Source organism: Oncorhynchus mykiss, chromosome 8, assembly GCF_013265735.2.
Source record: "Oncorhynchus mykiss isolate Arlee chromosome 8, USDA_OmykA_1.1, whole genome shotgun sequence".
In the NCBI taxonomy this organism is placed as follows: Eukaryota; Metazoa; Chordata; class Actinopteri; order Salmoniformes; family Salmonidae; genus Oncorhynchus; species Oncorhynchus mykiss.
In genome coordinates, this window is record NC_048572.1 from 66,457,021 (window position 1) to 66,477,911 (window position 20,891).

Here is a 20,891-nt window from a genome sequence, read left to right on the forward strand (position 1 = left end):
ATAGTACCTTCTTCCTCTTAATGGGGTTATGGCTCCCTCTAATGTTCCATGTACATACACGCAGTCCGTTACCTGCCATTGTATCTTGACCATTCAATATCCAGGCTGGATCCCACTGTAAAAGTGGGGTGGTACCTTTTTCCATGTGTTGAACTCTCCTCTATCTCACCGAGCATAAACAAACAATATGAACCCTGAACTCGAACTATACTAAACCCAAAAATTAAACATGTAAAGATCCAAAAGGGGGTTTTCCCACTAGCTAACATGCAGGGGATTTCAACTCTCCAATGTAGACTCTTAAGTCTGCATCGCCGCTCCATAGCCTCATCCTTTATATGTATGGAAAAGAAAATCAATAGGAGAATATTGAGGCTCTTCCACCTAAAACCAAACCTGGGCACCAATATGGATTCACACATATCTCAGCCTGAGCTATAGCGGCTATTACTTTAGCAAGAAAAATAATAAAGATACGAATATTACTGAGCCGGAGTACGTGAGGACTCACGTCACTGTTTCATGATCAGATTCAACCAAAAATAAACAAAGTTATCCAATGCTGCTGAGGTGCAGCTTGAAAGTTATTTACCCGAGAGAGTCAATAAACGCAGCAGCCTCTTCAGGTGTGTAGAGCTTTTTAGGTGATCCGTTGACCATAATCTTCAATGTGGCCGGGTACAACAGTGCGTAGTCCATCTTCATTCTCCTGAGTCGAGCCTTCGCCTCATCAAACGCTTTGCGTCTTCGTACAACCGCAGTGGAATAATCATTGAAGAATGAGACCTTAGGACTTTTACGTTGACTACCATCAGAGCCGATGTTTCTAGCCGCGTCCATGACGCGCTGCTTGTCGGTGAAGTTGTGGAACTTTATAACCACCGGCCGTGGGCACTGATTGGGACCGGGTATCGGTGCTTGAGAGCGATGGGCTCTGTCCAGCTTCACACGGCCAGCCTTAGTGTCAATTTGTAGGTAGCCAGGGATCCATTCCTCAAAGAATTTTACTGAACGTGTCCCTTCAGAATTTTCCGGGAGTCCCACAACACGAATATTGTATCTGCGTCCTCGATTATCCATGTCGTCAATGTGCTCCGCCATTTCGCGCACCTGTTTCTCAAGTGCTTTTATCTTAGCGTCCATAGATGTAGTTGAAGTTTCCACTGCATCAATTCTTCCTTCCGCCTCAACAACACGTTCCACAACCCTCTGTAGTTCAGCTGAATGGCCTGCTATTGCTTCCAATACCGTTCTTATCTTAGCATCGATCACTTTAGTAATGTTATCAGTCATCTTTTGAATCACCAGGTCCATTGTGCCTGGATCCGCAATGGTGCTAGCCTCGCTAACGTTAGCTAGCTCCTCATGCACATCCATAGGGGTGGTGGTTTTGGTCGACTTCTTAGTAGTTCTGTTGGGCATGTTGTCGGAGATTTTTGCGAAAAAGCCGTCAAAACTCATTATATGGTAACTTATTTAGCCAATTCTACCACTTTTTCAAGCTAGGAGATTAATGTAAAAATATAAATTTACGAATGCTACGAGAGCTCGCTGAAACACCGTGTTCTCTCTACGGTGCCATTTTCATCCTCCAAAAAGGATCACTTTTTATGTTTTACTATTTACATTTTTCTGAAATTCACTGAGTAGGATGGTCCTCCCCTTCCTCCTCTGAGGAGCCTCCACTGATTTAAACGGTTATGACAGTTATGACAATCCATAACCGTTGGTTACATGGTTATCTGGTAATTCTGCCATCCCCAGCCCTGAATTGATGTTGTGTGTAGTAAAATATAATGCAGATCAATAACATCAGAGATGTGTAAAGTGTGATGTTAGAAAGATACTGTGGAAGGCTAAACGTAAGACACTCACACCAACCAGATTAATATTCTCTGAGTGAGGAATGACCCCACACACTGTAAATCTCACTGATCTATTATTGGCTGACTCCTAAGGTTATTATTAGGTAGAGTGATGATGACTTACAGGGCGTTGTGAATGGCTATTATGAGTGTACATTAGTCATGTCTAACTTTTCATAGATGTGTGTTCACTTGACACATAAAGCCAAATTTCGATGGTGGGATTATTTTTGGGCTCTAAAATAACTGTATATTTCTGAATGAATGATTGGCTCAGTGGTCATTGGTGCTTTATTTTTAGCAGGTCAAAGGTATCCTCGGAATCGAAACTAAATCTAACTGTTTGACTATTGTTGAAGTGAAACAGTGTTTCAGTGGGATTGTGTGGATGTGCCAAAGGTGGATCTGTCTTAAAATCTGTTTTAGAGGAATTCTTGTTTTCCTTTTCTTAGGTGTTGAATAGAGAACCTCACACAAAGTAATTGTTGTTTTAGGGGCTTCACATTGATGAGGACTTCTTATTTCCAATAGGGCCCACGTCCTAGTGTCTATCTCTAATTCTCCTCAGTGAGAACAATGATGACTTCCTTCCACAGATAATAAGGTGATTCTCCCCTGAGAGCAGAATCAGTGTTTTATTAGCATTAATTGTCCAATTATCCCCAAGGCTCATTAACTCTAATAGATAGGATATATCCCAAATGGCATCCTATGCCCTAGATAGTGCATTACTTTTGACCAGGACCACAGCCAGCTCTATTCTGGCAAATCCTTAAAGTCCTACTCTCATTTTCACCTCATTTAACACTTGTTTACTTAACAAAAGGCACAAGTGGCATTTCAATAGGTGGTCCAGGTGCCTCATGACATGGGGGGGAGGGGTTCCTCTTTTGCTCTCTATTGCTCCTCTAGTGTTCCTCAAGCAAGACCGGAGGCCGATGACATCAGCAGGCACCAACAGACCAACTCCTTGAATGCTCTACTCCTTGAAGTTTGCAGTTGTCTAAAAAACATTATTTTTCTCAAAACAAATTTTTGATACCCTTTAATGTGTGTGTGCTTTACTGTATTTATACTTGGTTTATCGCTTTTCAACAGGAAAAGTTCAAATATCACTGGAGGTCTTTAAGTGTCATCTTCATGAACAGTATCCACACCTAGTATCAATCATTAGTACCCAGTCAATGATCCAATCCAGTGTCCACATTTGTGATGAATTTGGTTTTGTGAATATTTAATATATTATTTGTCTTTGCAACTCTGTCTAGAAGGCCAGCATCCCGGAGTCACTTCTTCACTGCTGACGTTGAGACTGGTGTTTTGCGGGTACCATTTAATGCAGCTGCCAGTTGAGGACTTGTGAGGCGTCTGTTTCCAAACTAGACACTCTAATGTACTTGTCCTCTTGCTCAGTTGTGCGCCGGGACCTTCCACTCCTCTTTCTGTTCTGGTTAGAGCCAGTTTGCGCTGTTCTGTGAAGATATACAACGTTGAACGAGATATTGGTAGTTTCTCACGTTAGAATAACCTTCATTTCGCAGAACAAGAATAGACTGACGAGTTTCAGTAGAAAGTCTTTGTTTCTGGCCATTTTGAGCCTGTAATCGAACCCACAAATGCTGATGCTCCAGATACTCAACTAGTCTAAAGAAGGCCAGTTGTATTGCTTCTTTAATCAGACCAACAGTAAGCTGTGCTAACATAATTGCAAAAGGGTTTTCTAATGATCAATTAGCCTTTTAAAATTCTGAACTTGGATTAGCTAACATAACGTGCCATTGGAAAACAGGAGTGATGGTTGCTGATAATGGACCTCTGTATGCCTATGTAGATATTCCATTAAAAATCTGCTGTTTTCAGCTACAATAGTCACTTACAACATTAACAATGTCTACACTGTATTTCTGATCAATTTACTGTTATTTTAATGGACCAAAAACATGCTTTTCTTTCAAACACAAGGGAATTTCTAAGTGACCCCAAACTTTTGAACGGTAGTGTATATCAGACAGACTCATTCTCAGCTGCTTATCTGAGTTGGGCACTGCTGGAATGCAAGAGCTGTCTGTCATTGATTTGTCATTGTTCCTCATCACTTAATGATATGCATTCATGCAGGCTAGATGAGCAGTATTATTGGCTGAGTCTAACATAGGGTGCCGTCTTTCGGATGGCACGTTAATCGGGTGTCCTGACTCTCTGAGGTCATTAAAAGATCCCATGGCACTTATCGTAAGAGTAGGGGTGTTAACCCCGGTGTCCTGGCTAAATTCCCAAATCTAGCCCTCAAACCATCACGGTCACCTAATAATCCCCAGTTTAGAATTGGCTAATTCATCCCCCTCCTCTCCCCTGTAACTATTCCCCAGGTCGTTGCTGCAAATGAGAATGTGTTCTCAGTCAACTTACCTGGTAAAAGAACAGCTAAATTAAGAACATGTATGTCCATCATTGTGTCAGGCATCTCTCATCTCTGGTCTTGGCGAAGTTTTAAACGGTTTGAACAACTCTGCTGTCCACTGCCTGCCTGTGTTATTGCAGACAGAGATGAAATAGTGGAGGAACAGACAGATCAATAGTTCAGCTCTCTCCTCGGGCTAATATGTAAATATTTCATGAAGAGAACGAGAGAGAGAAATCTCCAATGAGTAATTCAGAGTTTGTGATGAGGGAGAGGTAGGGTGGAAAGAAGAAAGAGAAGGGGGAGACTGACGGGGAGAAAAGAAAACAGATGTAGAGAGAAAAAGAGAGATGGGGAGGGGGGATATAATCATATCATTTATTTTGGTTTATATGGTGCTTGTGGTCTTCATGAGAAGTATGATCCAGTTTCCATATTGCCCCTGATAATTGTCCTTGGCTCTTTGTAAAATACTGATCCCCTGCAGGTACAGAACATTTGACATACATTATTCTAATGTTTATTTAAAAATGTTTTACCAGTAGTCTTAAAAATGTATTTAGGTCATTTTTTTCTACATGGACACTTATAATTCCAACAAATGATTTCAATAAAGTCCTTTGTAGACCTTCACTCAGTTTTGGATAGAGTCACTATTGTTATTATATCTAGCAATTGAAGTGTTCTCAGGTGTGCTCCACATGTAAAAGGTGACTAAACCAATGTGCATATAAATCTGTATAGATTTAGGATGTGGTGCGTCCCGGAACAAAGTGTTCAGTAGCAGATGGTTTTTGCAGTGCAGTAGATGACTGTGTGATTTCAATGAGATGAATTAGGCAGAATAAGGGGCCATGTTAGAGCTCTAATCCGGGAGGGGATGATGATACAGTATATTCCTACTGTCCCTGTCAGGCCTGTCCTATGTGTCCTTCCTGCTAACCTGTTATCTGGCTACCTCCTCCCCATCCCTCCACAGTCAGTCAGTGACCTCTCTCTCTCTCATTCTCCAAGGGGAAGCCGGATTGATTTGGCTCCTGGCATAGCAGTAGCTCTCTGCCAGGTGGATGATGTGGAGGAGTCAGTGCCTATCTCTCTCTGCAAATTACATCAAAAGCCTGTGTTTATGTTATTATGGAGCCTATTACAATACTATCCTGAATATTGAATGATAACAGCAGATCATTCATTTTTGTTGAATTCAATGTGAAATCAACAAAATATATAATCATCTCATTGAATTTAGGTTCAAAGTTGTAGGACAAAAATACGAAATGCCCTTAAGTTGATGACTTTTTGCAAATCCAATCAGTTTTCCACATTGATTCAACGCCCAGTTGGCCACTCCCTGGCTGATCTCTGCAGCTTTCCTCTGCTGTTGTGTGTCTCTCTCTAGAGGAGAACTTTGGTATGCATTCATGTGCTTTAAAATACAGGTGTTTTCTCACTTTGGTGGTGATGTGTCTCTGTGTTCAGGTATGTGTTTCTCCTGTAAAATTGATGTGGTGCCAGTGAAGAATGAGGATGGCTTGGTGATCATGTTCATCCTCAACTTTGAGCTGCCCACTGATCCGCCTATTCCCAGCTCCCCGACCAGAGAGCTCAACAAGCTGCCCATCCCCTGGCTTCCCCTAGGTAAACAAAGAGGATCCTCTGTGTGGAAAACCTTAAAAAATCTAGTTATAGTAAGTCAGAAAGAGATTGAGGTGATGAATGGGGTCCAGAGTTTTTAGGGTACAGTATTTTTCTCTTGGGTACAAGAAGATAGAAATACATATCATGCACCTCCAGAGGTACACATACAGTGGGGCAAAAAAGTATTTAGTCAGCCACCAATTGTGCAAGTTTTCCCACTTAAAAAGATGAGAGAGGCCTGTAATTTTCATCATAGGTACACTTCAACTATGACAGACAAAATGAGAAAAAAAATCCAGAAAATCACATTGTAGGATTTTTAATGAATTTATTAGCAAATTTATGGTGGAAAATAAGTATTTGGTCACCTACAAACAAGCAAGATTTCTGGCTCTCACAGACCTGTAACTTCTTCTTTAAGAGGCTCCTCTGTCCTCCACTCGTTACCTGTATTAATGGCATCTGTTTTAACTTGGTATCAGTATAAAAGACACCTGTCCACAACCTCAAACAGTCACACTCCAAACTCCATTATGGCCAAGACCAAAGAGCTGTCAAAGGACACCAGAAACAAAATTGTAGACCTGCACCAGGCTGGGAAGACTGAATCTGCAATAGGTAAGCAGCTTGGTTTGAAGAAATCAACTGTGGGAGCAATTATTAGGAAATGGAAGACATACAAGACTACTGATAATCTCCCTCGATCTGTGGCTCCACGCAAGATCTCACCCCGTGGGGTCAAAATGATCACAAGAACGATGAGCAAAAATCCCAGAACCACACGGGGGGACCTAGTGAATGACCTGCAGAGAGCTGGGACCAAAGTAACAAAGCCTACCATCAGTAACACACTACGCTGCCAGGTACTCAAATCCTGCAGTGCCAGACGTGTCCCCCCTGCTTAAGCCAGTACATGTCCAGGCCCGTCTGAAGTTTTCTAGAGAGCATTTGGATGATCCAGAAGAAGATTGGGAGAATGTCATATGGTCAGATGAAACCAAAATATAACTTTTTGGTAAAAACTCGTCGTGTTTGGAGGACAAAGAATGCTGAGTTGCATCCAAAGAACACCATACCTACTGTGAAGCATGGGGGTGGAAACATCATGCTTTGGGGCTGTTTTTCTGCAAGGGGACCAGGACGACTGATCCATGTAAAGGAAAGAATGAATGGGGCCATGTATCGTGAGATTTTGAGTGAAAACCTTCTATCAGCAAGGGCATTGAAGATGAAACGTGGCTGGGTCTTTCAGCATGACAATGATCCCAAACACACTGCCCGGGCAACGAAGGAGTGGCTTCATAAGAAGCATTTCAAGGTCCTGGAGTTGTTCTAGCCAGTCTCCAGAACTCAACCCCATAGAAAATCTTTGGAGGGAGTTGAAAGTCCGTGTTGCCCAGCAACAGCCCCAAAACATCACTGCTCTAGAGGAGATCTGCATGGAGGAAAACGTTTGACCTCTGTCATTGCCAACAAAGGGTATATAACAAAGTATTGAGATAAACTTTTGTTATTGACCAAATACTTATTTTCCACCATAATTTGCAAATGAATTCATTAAAAATCCTACAATGTTATTTGCTGGATTTTTTTTCTCATTTTGTCTGTCATAGTTGAAGTGTACCTATGATGCAAATTACAGGCCTCTCTCATCTTTTTAAGTGGGAGAACTTGCACAATTGGTGGCTGACTAAATACTTATTTGCCCCACTGTATGATCTCACATGGTACTGTTCGGTACCAATTCCGGTATGTGTGGATAATGTACTGTGTAAAATGGTACATTTTTGTACAATCATTGGAGGCGTGGCTTAGTTTGTTTGTGGCGTGGCTTAGTTTGGCTTATTTTCAGTTAGTTCTTTTTGGCCACCTGTGAGTGGAAGTGTTTAAGTGGTCTCTGTTTATGTTAATTAAAAGTTGAGCTTTTTGGCTTTCAGTTCTGAAGTATTTATAAAGGCTTACATAAGAGACAACAATGAGCTCTAATTAATATTGTAGTGACCTTAAAACCTCTTAAGGATCTGACCCTTTTTTTTAAAATTTTGCCAGAAATTACATACCCAAATATAACTGTCTGTAGCTCAGGACCTGAAGCAAGGATATGCATATTCATGATACATTTTTAAGGAAACACTTTGACATTTGTGGAGATGTGAAATTAATGTAGGAGAATTTAACACATTAGATCTGATAAAAGATCGTATAAAGAAAAAAACGTGTTTATTATTATTTGAAATTCAAGAGAAAGGCCATAATGTATTATTCCAGCCCAAGGACAATTTATATTTTGGCCACTAGATGGCAGCAGTGTATGTGCCAAGTTTTTTATTGATCCAATGAACCATTGTATATCTGTTCAAAATGTTGTACACGATTAATACAATTTCAAGTTCATAATTGTGCACTCTCCTCAAACAATAGCATGGTATTATTTCACTATAATAGCTCCTGTAAATTGGACAGTGCAGTTAGATTAACAAGAATTTAAGCTTTCTGCCTGTTTCAGATATGTCTATGTCCTGGGAATTATTTTGTTACTTACAACCTCATTTTAATCACATTAGCATACATTAGCTCAACCGTCCCACCGATCCCGATCCCATAGAGGAAGGACAAATCCACAAAAAATATATATATAGTTATTATTTTAAAAATAATATAGGAACATACTTTTAACCTCAAACTGGGTACAATTATGTACCTATAACTAATGGCACAATGGACACAGGGTACCACTACAGTCACATGCATTTGTACCCCTTTAAGTACAATTCAGTACTTTTTTTTCTAAGAGTGTAGTAATTAATTATGTCATTGCTTTACTAATGATGTTGGTGCGGTGTGTAACGTAGTCAGAAACCTATCTCCGTTTCCCTCTGACATTTCCCCTCTGACCTGCAGCACGTCGGCATAGGTTCCGTCTGCCCTCCGCCCTGCTCCGCTCCCTCAGCAGCAGTAAACATTCCCTGGAGGATGACACCGAGCTGGGCCACCAGCGCGACTTCTCTGCCCTGGGGCATGAGTCTGTAGCCCTGGACAAGCTGTTGTCCCTGCCAGAGCGCCGGCGGCTGGGGGGCACCGGGGTACTACTCTGGGACGAAGACCAGAGGGCCTTGCTGGGAGGTGAGTAGTCCTGTATGGCTCAGTTGGTAAAAGCATCATGCTAGCAACAACATGCTTGTGGGCTTGATTCTCACTGCGGTCAAATACAAAAATATATGCACTCATTGTAAGTTGCTTTGGATAAAAATGTCTGCTAAATGGCATGTTTATAGGTGACCCTGTCTCTCCCACCGGGGACCCCTCGGATGCCCCTCAAGCCCTGTCCCTGGCCATGGGCTTCTCCCAGTCCTCCCCCAGGCTGCACTGCCTCTGGGTGGACGAGGAGTGTGGCTCCAACTGCAGCGTGATGCCCAGCCGCTCCTATGAGAGCCTCTGCAGCCCGCTGCACGCCTCATCTGTGGACGGCATCAAGACTCGCAGGGGACGGTCCAGCTGGCACGGGAAGCTCCAGACGCGGCCCAGCAGCACAGGTAGAGGGCAAGATGGGGACAGGGGATAGGGGTCATGGGCAGGAGACAGAAATACGGATGTGGATGGTGGCAAGGACAGGGACAGGGGCAAGTAGAGGACATGTATGGGACACACGAAGGGGGTTTGCATAACGAAATTTGAGGATCAAAGAACATGTAATTGATTAATGCTTGTCTTACATTTATGTTCCATCTGTTGAATATCTCCTTATACTGTATCTTGCACTCAGCACATTCAACTCTTAATTCACAGGCAATGAAATATCCATCTATATTTATTCCTTCTCAGGCGGAATGAAGTCCAGTCTGCATAATGTTACATCTGACTCCACGTCTGACCCCAACCTCATCCGCTTCCGGACCTTAAGTCACGTGACCCAGCTCAACCCACTGGACAACAGGCCAGACCCCCTGGTGGCCCTCCCATCTGCGGAGATTGACATCATCGCCCCCTGTAAACTAATGGACCGCACACACGGGGTCACTGAGAAAGTCACTCAGGTTGGTCGCTGCTCTTCTCTTATGGATGGGTTGACACTATTTCATGACAACCTGCAGTATCGAGAGGCTTTCACAGACACCTTGCTCCTTATGTAGTCTGCCATTGCAGTATCTGTCCTGAGGGTGGCAGCACTATCCAGATAGTTTTGCTCTAAATTCAGTTGCTGCTGGTGAACTTGTCACTGTAGAGTACAGAGGTTGACGGAAATAACTGCATGGTTATATTGCAAAACATGGAGTCGGTTGTTTTTGTATTGTGCCTCAATCAGCTTTCTCCTTTGAGAAAACAGTAGCTGATTCAGAGGGTGTGGCAGATTTCCAAACTTTTCGGTGAAGCTCTCAGGTAGCATACACTTGCAGTGGTGTAAAGTACTTAAGTACTACTCAAGTCGTTTTGGGGGAATCTGTAGTTTACTATTTATATATTTGACTACTTTTACTTTTACTTCACTACATTCCTAAAGAAAATATTGTACTTTTTACTCCATAAATTTTCTTTGACACCCAAAAGTACTTGTTACATTTTGAATGCATAGCAGGACAGGAAAATAGTCAAATTCACTCACTTATCAACTGAACTGGTCATCCCTATTGCCTCTGATCTGGCGGACTCACTAAACTCAAATGCTTTGTTTGTAAATGATGTCTTAGTTGGAGTGTGCACCTGGCTTTCCGTAAATTAAAAAAACAAGAAAATGGTGCCATTTGGTTTGCTTAAAATAAGGAATTTGACATTATTTATACTTTTACTTTTGATACTTAAGTATATTTTAAACCAAATATTTTTTTACTTTTACTCAAGTAGAATTTTACTGGGTTGACTTTTACTTGAGTCCTTTTCTATTAAGGTATCTTTACTTTTTTTATTCAAGTATGACAGTTGGGTATATTTTCCACCACTGTACAATTGTACTTCCTCGCCAAAAGGAGGCTATCGATGAGGGGAGGACCGTCAAACGTTTGCCTACTAACGAATTGGCACTATCCTCGACCACTCGACCACGTATTGTTTTCCAGGTCACAGAGGAGAAAGGATGGAGGAGAGATGGCGGAGGACAGACTTGTCGAAATGAGAAAAGGCCCTCCGCTCCTCAAAAGCCACTTTTCATCGAGGACGGTCATGTATACCCTACCTGGGTCCTTCGCGGAAGTGTTTTGAAATCTGCCACACCCCCTTTGATTCAGCTTTTGTTTTGTCGGAGGAGAAAGCATGCACACGTTTAAAACAATAAGTAGCATATTGTTTTTATCTATAAAGTGTTGTGCACAACTAACTTCATTTGTTTTAAGCACTTTACACATTTATTTTGGGATCCACACCTACAAACGACATTTGCCTGATACGTGCGAGTGGAGAAGCAGAATCTCATTTCATACAAGCATTTTCGTCCATGTTCCCTCTCCTCACAGCTGATTACCCGTGACTGTTTTCAAAAGGAGGCGAGAGAGGACAGAGGATGGAGGAGTTGAGCAAATCTAATTGAGAATAGGCCCTGTGTGTATTGCTTAATACATCAGAGTGTTACAATGGTTGCCCCATGGATATTAATTCAAGTCACGCTGACCTCTCACTATTATGATCTTTGACCCTCTGTAACTTTCATCATTATTCACGATTAATTCAGGATTATCCATCATCATGGTAGCGTCGACATTAATGTAGAAGTGCTTAGAAACATATTCTGTTATTATTTACAATAGAAGTGTCTCCAAAATGACACAATATATTATTTACCATTCATTTCTATTGGGCACAAAATAATCTGAAAACACAACCAAAACAAACTGAAAATGCATCCAACAAGTTTGTAGAGTCACAAGCTTGATGTGATCATTGAATATGGGACCAAATACTAAACTTTTGGCTATTTCAGTTATAATAAATCTTTAGGGGTGTCAATGATTTTCACCCCTACTCTTTTGAGAAAAATGTTCCTTGTTGATCAAAATCTCTTTCTCGGAGCAATTGTTTTAGTATAAAATAATATAATTTTCACCCCAGAAAATTGCGTAGAATATTGCTCAGTATTTGAATTATTTACATTGTATATAAAAAAGTATGTGGACAAGCATTCAAATTAGTGGATTTGTCTATATCCAGATAATGTTCCTCCCTCATGATGCCATCTATGTTGTGAAGTGCAACAGTCCCTCCTGCAGCAAAGCACCCCCACAACATGATGCTGCAACCCCCGTGCTTCACGGTTGGGATGGTGTTCTTCGGCTTCCAAGCCTCCCCCTTTTTACTCCAAACATAACGATGGTCATTTTGCCAAACAGTTCTATTTGTGTTTCATTAGACCAGAGTAGAGGTCGACCGATTAATCGGAATGGTCGATTAATTAGGGCCGATTTCAAGTTTTCATAACAATTGGAAATAGGTATTTTTAAATATTTTTTATACCTTTATTTAACTAGACAAGTCAGTTAAGAACACATTCTTATTTTCAATGACGGCCTAGGAACGGTGGGTTAACTGCCTTGTTCAGGGGCAAAACGACATATTTTCACCTTGTCAGCTCGGGGGATCCAGTCTTGCAACCTTACAGTTAACTTGTCCAACGCAATAACGACCGGCCTCTCTCTCATTGCACTCCACAAGGAGACTGCCTGCTACGCAAATGCAGTAAGCCAAGGTAAGTTGCTAGCTAGCATTAAACTTATCTTGTAAAAAACAATCAATCATAATCACTAGTTAACTACACATGGTTGATGATATTACTAGATATTATCTAGCGTGTCCTGCGTTGCATATAATCTGACAAGCATACAAGTATCTAAGTATCTGACTGAGCGGTGGTAGGCAGAAGCAGGTGCGTAAACATTCATTCAAACAGCACTTTCAGACGTTTTGCCAGCAGCTCTTCGTTGTGCGTCAAGCATTGCGCTGTTTATGACTTCAAGCCTATCAACTCCAGAGTTGAGGCTGGTGTAACCGATGTGAAATGGCTTGCTAGTTAGCGCGCGCTAATAGCGTTTCAAATGTCACTCGCTCTGATCCTTCTAGTAGTTGTTCCCCTTGCTCTGCAAGGGTAACGCTGCTTCGATGGTGGCTGTTGTCGTTGTGTTGCTGGTTCGAGGCCAGGGAGGAGTGAGGAGAGGGACGGAAGCTATACTGTTACACTGGCAATACTAAAGTGCCCATAAGAACATCCAAGAGTCAAAGATTAATGAAATACAAATGGTATAGAGGGAAATAGTCCTATAATTCCTATAATAACTACAACCTAAAACTTCTTACCTGGGAATATTGAAGACTCATCTTAAAAGGAACCACCAGCTTTCACATGTTCTCATGTTCTGAGCAAGGAACTGAAACGTTAGCTTTCTTACATAGCACATATTGCACTTTTACTTTCTTCTCCAACACTTTGTTTTTGCATTATTTAAACCAAATTTAACATGTTTCATTATTTACTTGAAGCTAAATTGATTTTATTGTATATTAAGTTAAAATAAGTGTTCATTCAGTATTGTTGTAATTGTCATTATTACAAATAAATAAAAAAATTGTCCGATTAATCGGTATCGGCTTTTTTGGTCCTCCAATAATCGGTATTGGTGTTGAAAAATCATAATCGGTCGACCTCTAGACCAGAGGACATCTCTCCAAAAAGTATGATCTTTGTCCCCATGTGCAGTTGCAAACCATAGTCATTTTTTTATGGCGGTTTTGGAGCAGTGACTTCTTCCTTGCTGAGCGGCCTTTCAGGTTGTGTCGATATAGGACTCGTTTTACTGTGGATATAGATAATTTTGTACCTGTTTCCTTCATTATCTTCACAAGGTCCTTTGCTGTTTTTCTGTGATTGAGTTGCACTATTTGCACCAATGTACGTTCATCTCTAGGAGACAGAAAGCGTCTCCTTCCTGAGCGGTATGACGGCTATGTGGTCCCATGGTGTTTATACTTGCATACCATTGTTTGTACAGATGAACGTGATACCTTCAGGCGTTTGGAAATTGCTCCCAAGGATGAACCAGACTTGTGGAGGTCTACAATTTTGTTTCTGAGGTCTTGGCTGATTTCTTTTGATTTTCCCATAATGTCAAGCCAAGAGGCACTGAGTTTGAAGGTAGGCCTTGAAATACATCCACAGGTACACCTCCAATTGACTCAAATTATGTCAATTAGCCTATCAGAAGCTTCTAAAGCCATGACATCATTTTCTGGAATTTTCCAAGCTGTTTAAAGGCACAGTCAACTTAGTGTATGTAAACTTCTGACCCACTGGAATTGTGATACAGTGAATTATAAGTGAAATAATATGTCTGTAAACAATTGTTGGAAAAACTACTGGTGTCATGCACGAAGTAGATGTCCTAATTGACTTGCCAAACTATAGTTTGTTAACAAGAAATTTGTGAAGAGTGTTTGAAAAACGAGTTTTAATGACTCCAACCTAAGTGTATGTAAAATTCCAACTTCAACTGTAAGCACCTTCTTATTAATGGTTTCTGTTGCTTTTATACATGTCTTACTACTTGAATGTCGTCTTAATTTTTTATCAAAAAACTCCCGTGGCTGATTTTTCCAATTGGCATGTTTTGTTTCTAAAAGTTTGCACAAGAGTGAAGTTTTCATTGAGTTGTGAGATAGTACTTTTGCACATATAACACACTGTGGATGAGGAAAACACCACTCCCAATATAAGTGAACCCCAAATCAATGTAGTTCTCATCGTATTTGCGCCCTTTGAGCTCTTCGGCTGCATCAGATTCACAACTGTCAGTGTCCATGCTAGCTGGGCTAACAACACATTTAGAATGACTGATGCTGGCATTGGATGTGCTCGTGGAAGCAGAACAACTTCTGTCGCCGACAGGTGCAGTACTGCTGGAAGTAGCAGTACTACCAGTAGAGCTGTTGTGTCTCTTTGGACGCGGGGCTTACTTTTTTTAATCATTTATCCATTTTCGAGAAAACGGAATGAGCAGCAGCTACGTTTGGCTACATACTCAGTGGAATTCCCGCGAAAGAGTAACGGTTAATGGGATTGGATGTTCATTATTTGATTAGGTTACCTGTATTTGACATTGTGTTGTTATTTCGTTAAACACTAGATGGTTTAATTTTATTTTTGGCAGTGAAAAGAGAATACTCAGGCAAGGAAAAAAAACTCACCCAAATGTATAGCCCCGTTGGAAAATATGGACCGTTTGAAAATGTGAAGAATTAAAAAAAAATCTAAACATTTTTACAAGTCAATCACATTCTTATTTGGCATACCCCAAACGGCATTGCGCGTACCCCAGTTTGGGAATACCTGGCCTAGTAAAAGTCCAGACCTAATCCCAATTGAGATGTGCCAGGATTTGAAATGAGCAGTTCATGCTAGAAAACCCACAAATGTTGCTGAGTTAAAGCAGTTCTGCATGCAAGAGTGGCCCAACATTACTCCACAATGATGATTTGAGAGACTGATCAACAACTACAGGAAGCGTTTGGTTGCAGTCATTGCAGCTAAAGGTGGCACAACCAGTTATTGAGTGTAAGCGGGCAATTTGTTTTTCACACAGGGGAATTGGTTGTTGCGTAACTGTTAATTAAATAAATAAAATAAGTATCAATTTTTTTGTTCTTTGCCAACTTAGCTTCCCTTTACCTGAAGACCTGTTAACATTCAGTGTCAACAATATTCTATCAGCAAATACTGTAAGTATCTTAGCTTGTTCCTTTGATCTTAAGGTTGTCTCTTGTGACAACCGAGCAGCTGATTTGGTTCTGAGTTCTAATTTGAGTCTGTAGGAAATGTTATAGAACCATATTGTTTTGGCTGGAGCTTGTTATTTGTCACACAGTGTCCTCAGCCCTGGGAGCAGTGTTCTGGGATGTATGAGTAACTGAGGTGTTAGGACACCTGGGACACACAAATACAACCTCCAATCACACAGCGCTCCAATCAAAGTCACTGTGAGTCACCTATCTGTCTGGAGTTCACTGATTGTTCTGCCGACTTCAGTCTGAACTACAGCTTTGCAATGGTTGAAAGAAATTTGAAAGGACTTTGCAAACTAAAATGGAAACCTCCAGGTTTTCAGGGATGTTTAGCAGGGCATCAGCAGGACAGTAGTTCACGTTTACCTCAAGCTCATGAATATATATTATTTTTTTACTGTACTAAATAAAAGACACAATAACAGTGTCGACTGGAGTTGAATACACTTAATCTCAACATATAGTAAATCTTTTTAAAGGCAGTGAAACACTGCCAGTAAAACTAAGCTGGTGACATTACTGTTGCATAGACACAGAAACACCGGGAATCCCTCTCTATAGCCCCAGAGTCACATTTACTATAACAGCTCCCATTACATCAACAGTGAGCTAGATCTAGCATACCTATGCAGGCCATCTTCAATTAATTGTTATCATCATTCACTAACCCAACCCTCACCCATCCTCAATTAATCGTTAGCATCATACGCTTACCCAGTTCTCCTCTCCCATCCATATTCAGAGTGTGGCTTATTATCCCTTGAGGCAGAACAGAACAGCCTGGCTGGAGTTATAAGTCAGTGAGACAGTCCATGGTCATACAGATTAGTTATACTGTACTGCAGGAGGGCCTGGGTAGTCAAATTAATCTGTGTGCTGGGAGCTTGTTTACTACAGCAAACTTTAATTAGGTCTGAGACATATGCATGCATAGAATGTATTTACACCCTGTACAGTGCACTGCAATGCTCTGGTGTGTTACTGTGGATGGAGAGATTTACTGTACATGGCACAGAAATGTGAGGTGATTGGAATTGATTGTTGGCTAAGAGACACTATAACTCTGCAAGTATTTGTTTTACTTGATGAAAACTCAAGGCAATGGTCAAATTATCAATATATACAGTTGAAGTTGGAAGTTTACATACACTTAGGTTGGAGTCATTAAAACTTGTTTTTCAACCACTTCACAAATTTCTTGTTAACAAACTATAGTTTTGGCAATTCGTTTAGGACATCTACTTTGTGCACGACACAAGTAGTTTCCCAACAATTGTTTACAGACATATTATTTCACTTATAATTCACTGTATCACAATTCCAGTGGGTCAGAAGTTTACATACACTAAGTTGACTGTGCCTTTAAACAGCTTGGAAAATTCCAGAAAATGATGTCATGGCTTTAGAAGCTTCTGATAGGCTAATTGACATCATTTGAGTCAATTGGAGGTGTACCTGTGGATGTATTTCAAGGCCTACCTTCAAACTCAGTGCGTCTTTGCTTGACATCATGGGAAAATCAAAAGAAATCAGCCAAGACCTCAGAAACAAAATTGTAGACCTCCACAAGTCTGGTTCATCCTTGGGAGCAATTTCCAAACGCCTGAAGGTACCATGTTCATCTGTACAAACAATGGTATGCAAGTATAAACACCATGGGACCACGGAGCCGTCATACCGCTCAGGAAGGAGACGCGTCCTAGAAATTAACATATTTTGGTGCGAAATGTGCAAATCAATCCGAGAATAACAGCAAAGGACCTTGTGAAGATGCTGGAGGAAACAGCTACAAAAGTATCTATATCCACAGTAAAAGCGAGTCCTATATCAACATAACCTGAAAGGCCGCTCAGCAAGGAAGAAGCCACTGCTCCAAAACCGCCATACAAAAGCCAGACTGCGGTTTGCAACTGCACCTGGGGACAAAGATCGTACTTTTTGGAGAAATGTCCTCTGGTCTGATGAAACGAAAATAGAACTGTTTGGCCATAATGACCATCGTTATGTTTGGAGGAAAATGGGGGAGGCTTGCAAGCCGAAGAACATGGGGGTGGCAGCATCATGTTGTGGGGGTGCTTTGCTGCAGGAGGGACTGGTGCAGGAGGGGAAATTATGTGGCTATATTGAAGCAACATCTCAAGACATCAGTCAGGAAGTTAAAGCTTGGTCGCAAATGGGTCTTCCAAATGGACAATGACTCCAAGCATGCTTCCAAATAAAAATGGCTTAAGGACAACAAAGTCAAGGTATTGGAGTGGCCATCACAAAGCCCTGACCTCAATCGTATATACAATTTGTGGGCAGAATTGAAAAAGGGTGTGCGAGCAAGGAGGCCTACAAACCTGACTAAGTTACACCAGCTCTGTCAGGAGGAATGGGCCAGAATTCACCCAACTTATGGTGGGAAGCTTGTTGAAGGCTACTCGGAAAGTTTGACCCAAGTTAAACAATTTAAAGGCACTGCTACCAAATACTAATTGAGTGTATGTAAACTTCTGACTCACTGGGAATGTGATGAAAGAAATAAAAGCTGAAATAAATCATTCTCTCTACTATTATTCTGACATGTCACATTCTTAAAATAAAGTGGTAATCGTAACTGACCTAAGACGGAATTTTTGTTAGTATTAAATGTCAGGAATTGTGAAAAACTGAGTTTAAAGGCTAAGGTCTTGCTGATGGTCAGACACATTTGGATACAGGTAATGGATGGAGGACGCACATATACAGTGGGGTCCATAATTATTGGGACCCTTGATAAGGATGAGCAAAAATGACTGTATAAAATAAATACAAATACTGAGCTATATTGTGTTTTTAAAAATGCAATGGGGTTTAAGTCCAGAGACTGAGATGGCCATTGCAAAATTTTGATTTTGTGCACAATTAACCATTTCTTTGTGGATTTTGATGTGTGCTTGGGGTTATTGTTTTGCTGGAAGATCCACTTGCCGCAAAGTTTCAGCTTCCTGGCACATGCAACCAGGTTTTTGGCTAAAATGTCCTGGTACTTGATAACGTTCATGATGCAATTGACCTTAAGAAGGGCCACCAGGCTGGTCTCCTAGACTAGACGTAACATAGTAAATGAAAATCAGGGACACTCAGCAAGAAAATAACCGCAAGAACACATTCAAATCCACAAAGAAATTGCTAATACATTTTTTGGAGCATGCAAAATAGCTCTGTATTTTAATTATTTATTTTATACTGTCATTTTTCCTCATCTGTATCAAGGCTGTCTATAATTTTAGACCCCACTGTATCTGTTTTACCTTTTAGAAATGAAACAACTTTATGTACAGTATGACTTCCTCAAATGTTTTATTTATTTTATTTATTTAACCTTTATTTAACCAGGTAGGCAAGTTCAGAACAAGTTCTCATTTACAATTGCGACCTGGCCAAGATAAAGCAAAGCAGTTCGACACATACAACAACAAAGTTACACATGGAGTAAAACAAACATAGAGTCAATAATACAATAGTAAAATAAGTATATATACAATGTGAGCAAATGAGGCGAGATAAGGGAGGTAAAGGCAAAAAAAGGCCATGGTGGCGAAGTAAATACAGTATAGCAAGTAAAACACTGGAATGGTAGATTTGCAGTGGAAGAATGTGCAAAGTAGAAATAGAAGTAATCGGTGGACTAAATACAGTACCTTCAGAAAATATTCACACCTCTTGACTTTTTCCACATGTTGTGTTACGAAGTGGGATTCAAAAGGATTTAAATGTTATTTTTTGTCAACGATCTACACAAATACTCAGTTCCTATTGGGCAAAACATAACCCAAAACAAACTTCAAATCCATCCAATGAGTTTGTAAAGTCACAAGCTTGATGTAGTCATTGTGTGCAAGGAATATGTGACCAAGTACACAACTTTTGACTACTTTAATACACTATAAGTGAATTTGTCAAAATACTTATGACTTCCTCAAATGGTGGGACTAGATACATAAAGTGTTTACATAAAACAGATACACTATCTGACCAAAAGTATGTGGACACCTGCTCGTTGAAAAACATCTCATTCCAAAATCATGGGCATTAATATGGAGTTGGTCCCCCCTTTGCTGCTATAACAGCCTCCATTCATCATGAAGACTTTCCACTAGACTTGCGTCCATTCAGCCACAACGAGCAATAATGAGATCCGGCTATGATGTTGGGCGATTAGGCTTGGCTCGCAGTCTGCGTTTCAAATCATCCCAAAGATGTTCGATGGGATTGAGGTCAGGGCTCTGTGCAGGACAGTCAAGTTCTTCCACACTGATCTCGACAAACCATTTCTGTATGGACCTTGCTTTGTGCACGCAGGTATTGTCATGCTGAAACAGGAAGGGGCCTTCCCCAAACTGTTGCCACAAAGTTGGAAGTACAGAATTGTCTAGAATGTCATTGTATGCTGTAGCATTACGATTTCCCTTCACTTGAACTAAGGGGCCTAGCCTGAATCATGAAAAACAGCCTCAGATCATTATTACTCCACCAAACTTTACAGTTGGCACTATGCATTGGGGCAGGTAGCAATCTCCTGGTATCCGCCAAACCCAGATTCGTCCCTCAGACTTGCCAGATGGTGAAGTGTGATTCATCACTCCAGAGAACGCGTTTCCACTGCTCCAGAGTCCAATGGCGGAGAGCTTTACACCCCTCCAGCCGATGCTTGGCATTGCACATGGTGACATCTTAGGCTTGTGTGCGGCTGCGGCTTATCATGTTTCTACTCGAGGGAATCACTCAAATAATAGTTCCAGTTATAGCAAGCAGAAGCAAAATTGAGAGCACTGTGTGTGTACTGCAGACTCAATGCCTAACACTGATATTTTACTATAATACATTTGGCATATAGGACATAGCTTATGTTTTATCTGTGAAAGTACAGCTCTGACTAACAACTTTAGTTATTTAGCAGACACTTTTATCCAGAGCGACTTACAGGAGCAATTAGGGTTAAGTGCCTTGCTCAAGGGCACATCGACATATTTTTCCCCTAGTCAACTCGGGGATTCAAACCAGTGATCTTTTCCCAACACTCTTAACTGCTAGGCTACCTGCCGCATGTCACCTATTTAATGTGTGTGTATTTTGGTGGGCTTTATTGTGATCCATTTCCTGACAGTAATAGTACTTTTATTGGTTACTCAGCTGACCAATAGTTCAAATACTCAGTACTTATGAGAAAAAGTTGAGTATTTTTTAAAAGATATTAGAGCTTACAACACTGT

The 20,891-nt window shown here is 40.9% G+C and overlaps 1 protein-coding gene across 2 annotated transcripts in view; it reads left to right on the plus strand.

The window, feature by feature from the left end:
- Window positions 1-20,891, plus strand: part of LOC110530392 (potassium voltage-gated channel subfamily H member 6) — a 71,999-nt gene that overhangs the window by 19,640 nt on the left and 31,468 nt on the right. For both annotated transcript variants that reach the window (XM_021613401.2, XM_021613402.2), the window contains 4 exons: window positions 5,743-5,901; window positions 8,803-9,024; window positions 9,177-9,434; window positions 9,724-9,935. In XM_021613401.2, the coding sequence (XP_021469076.2) occupies window positions 5,743-5,901; window positions 8,803-9,024; window positions 9,177-9,434; window positions 9,724-9,935 (851 nt within the window). The remainder of the gene's footprint in view (window positions 1-5,742; window positions 5,902-8,802; window positions 9,025-9,176; window positions 9,435-9,723; window positions 9,936-20,891) is intronic.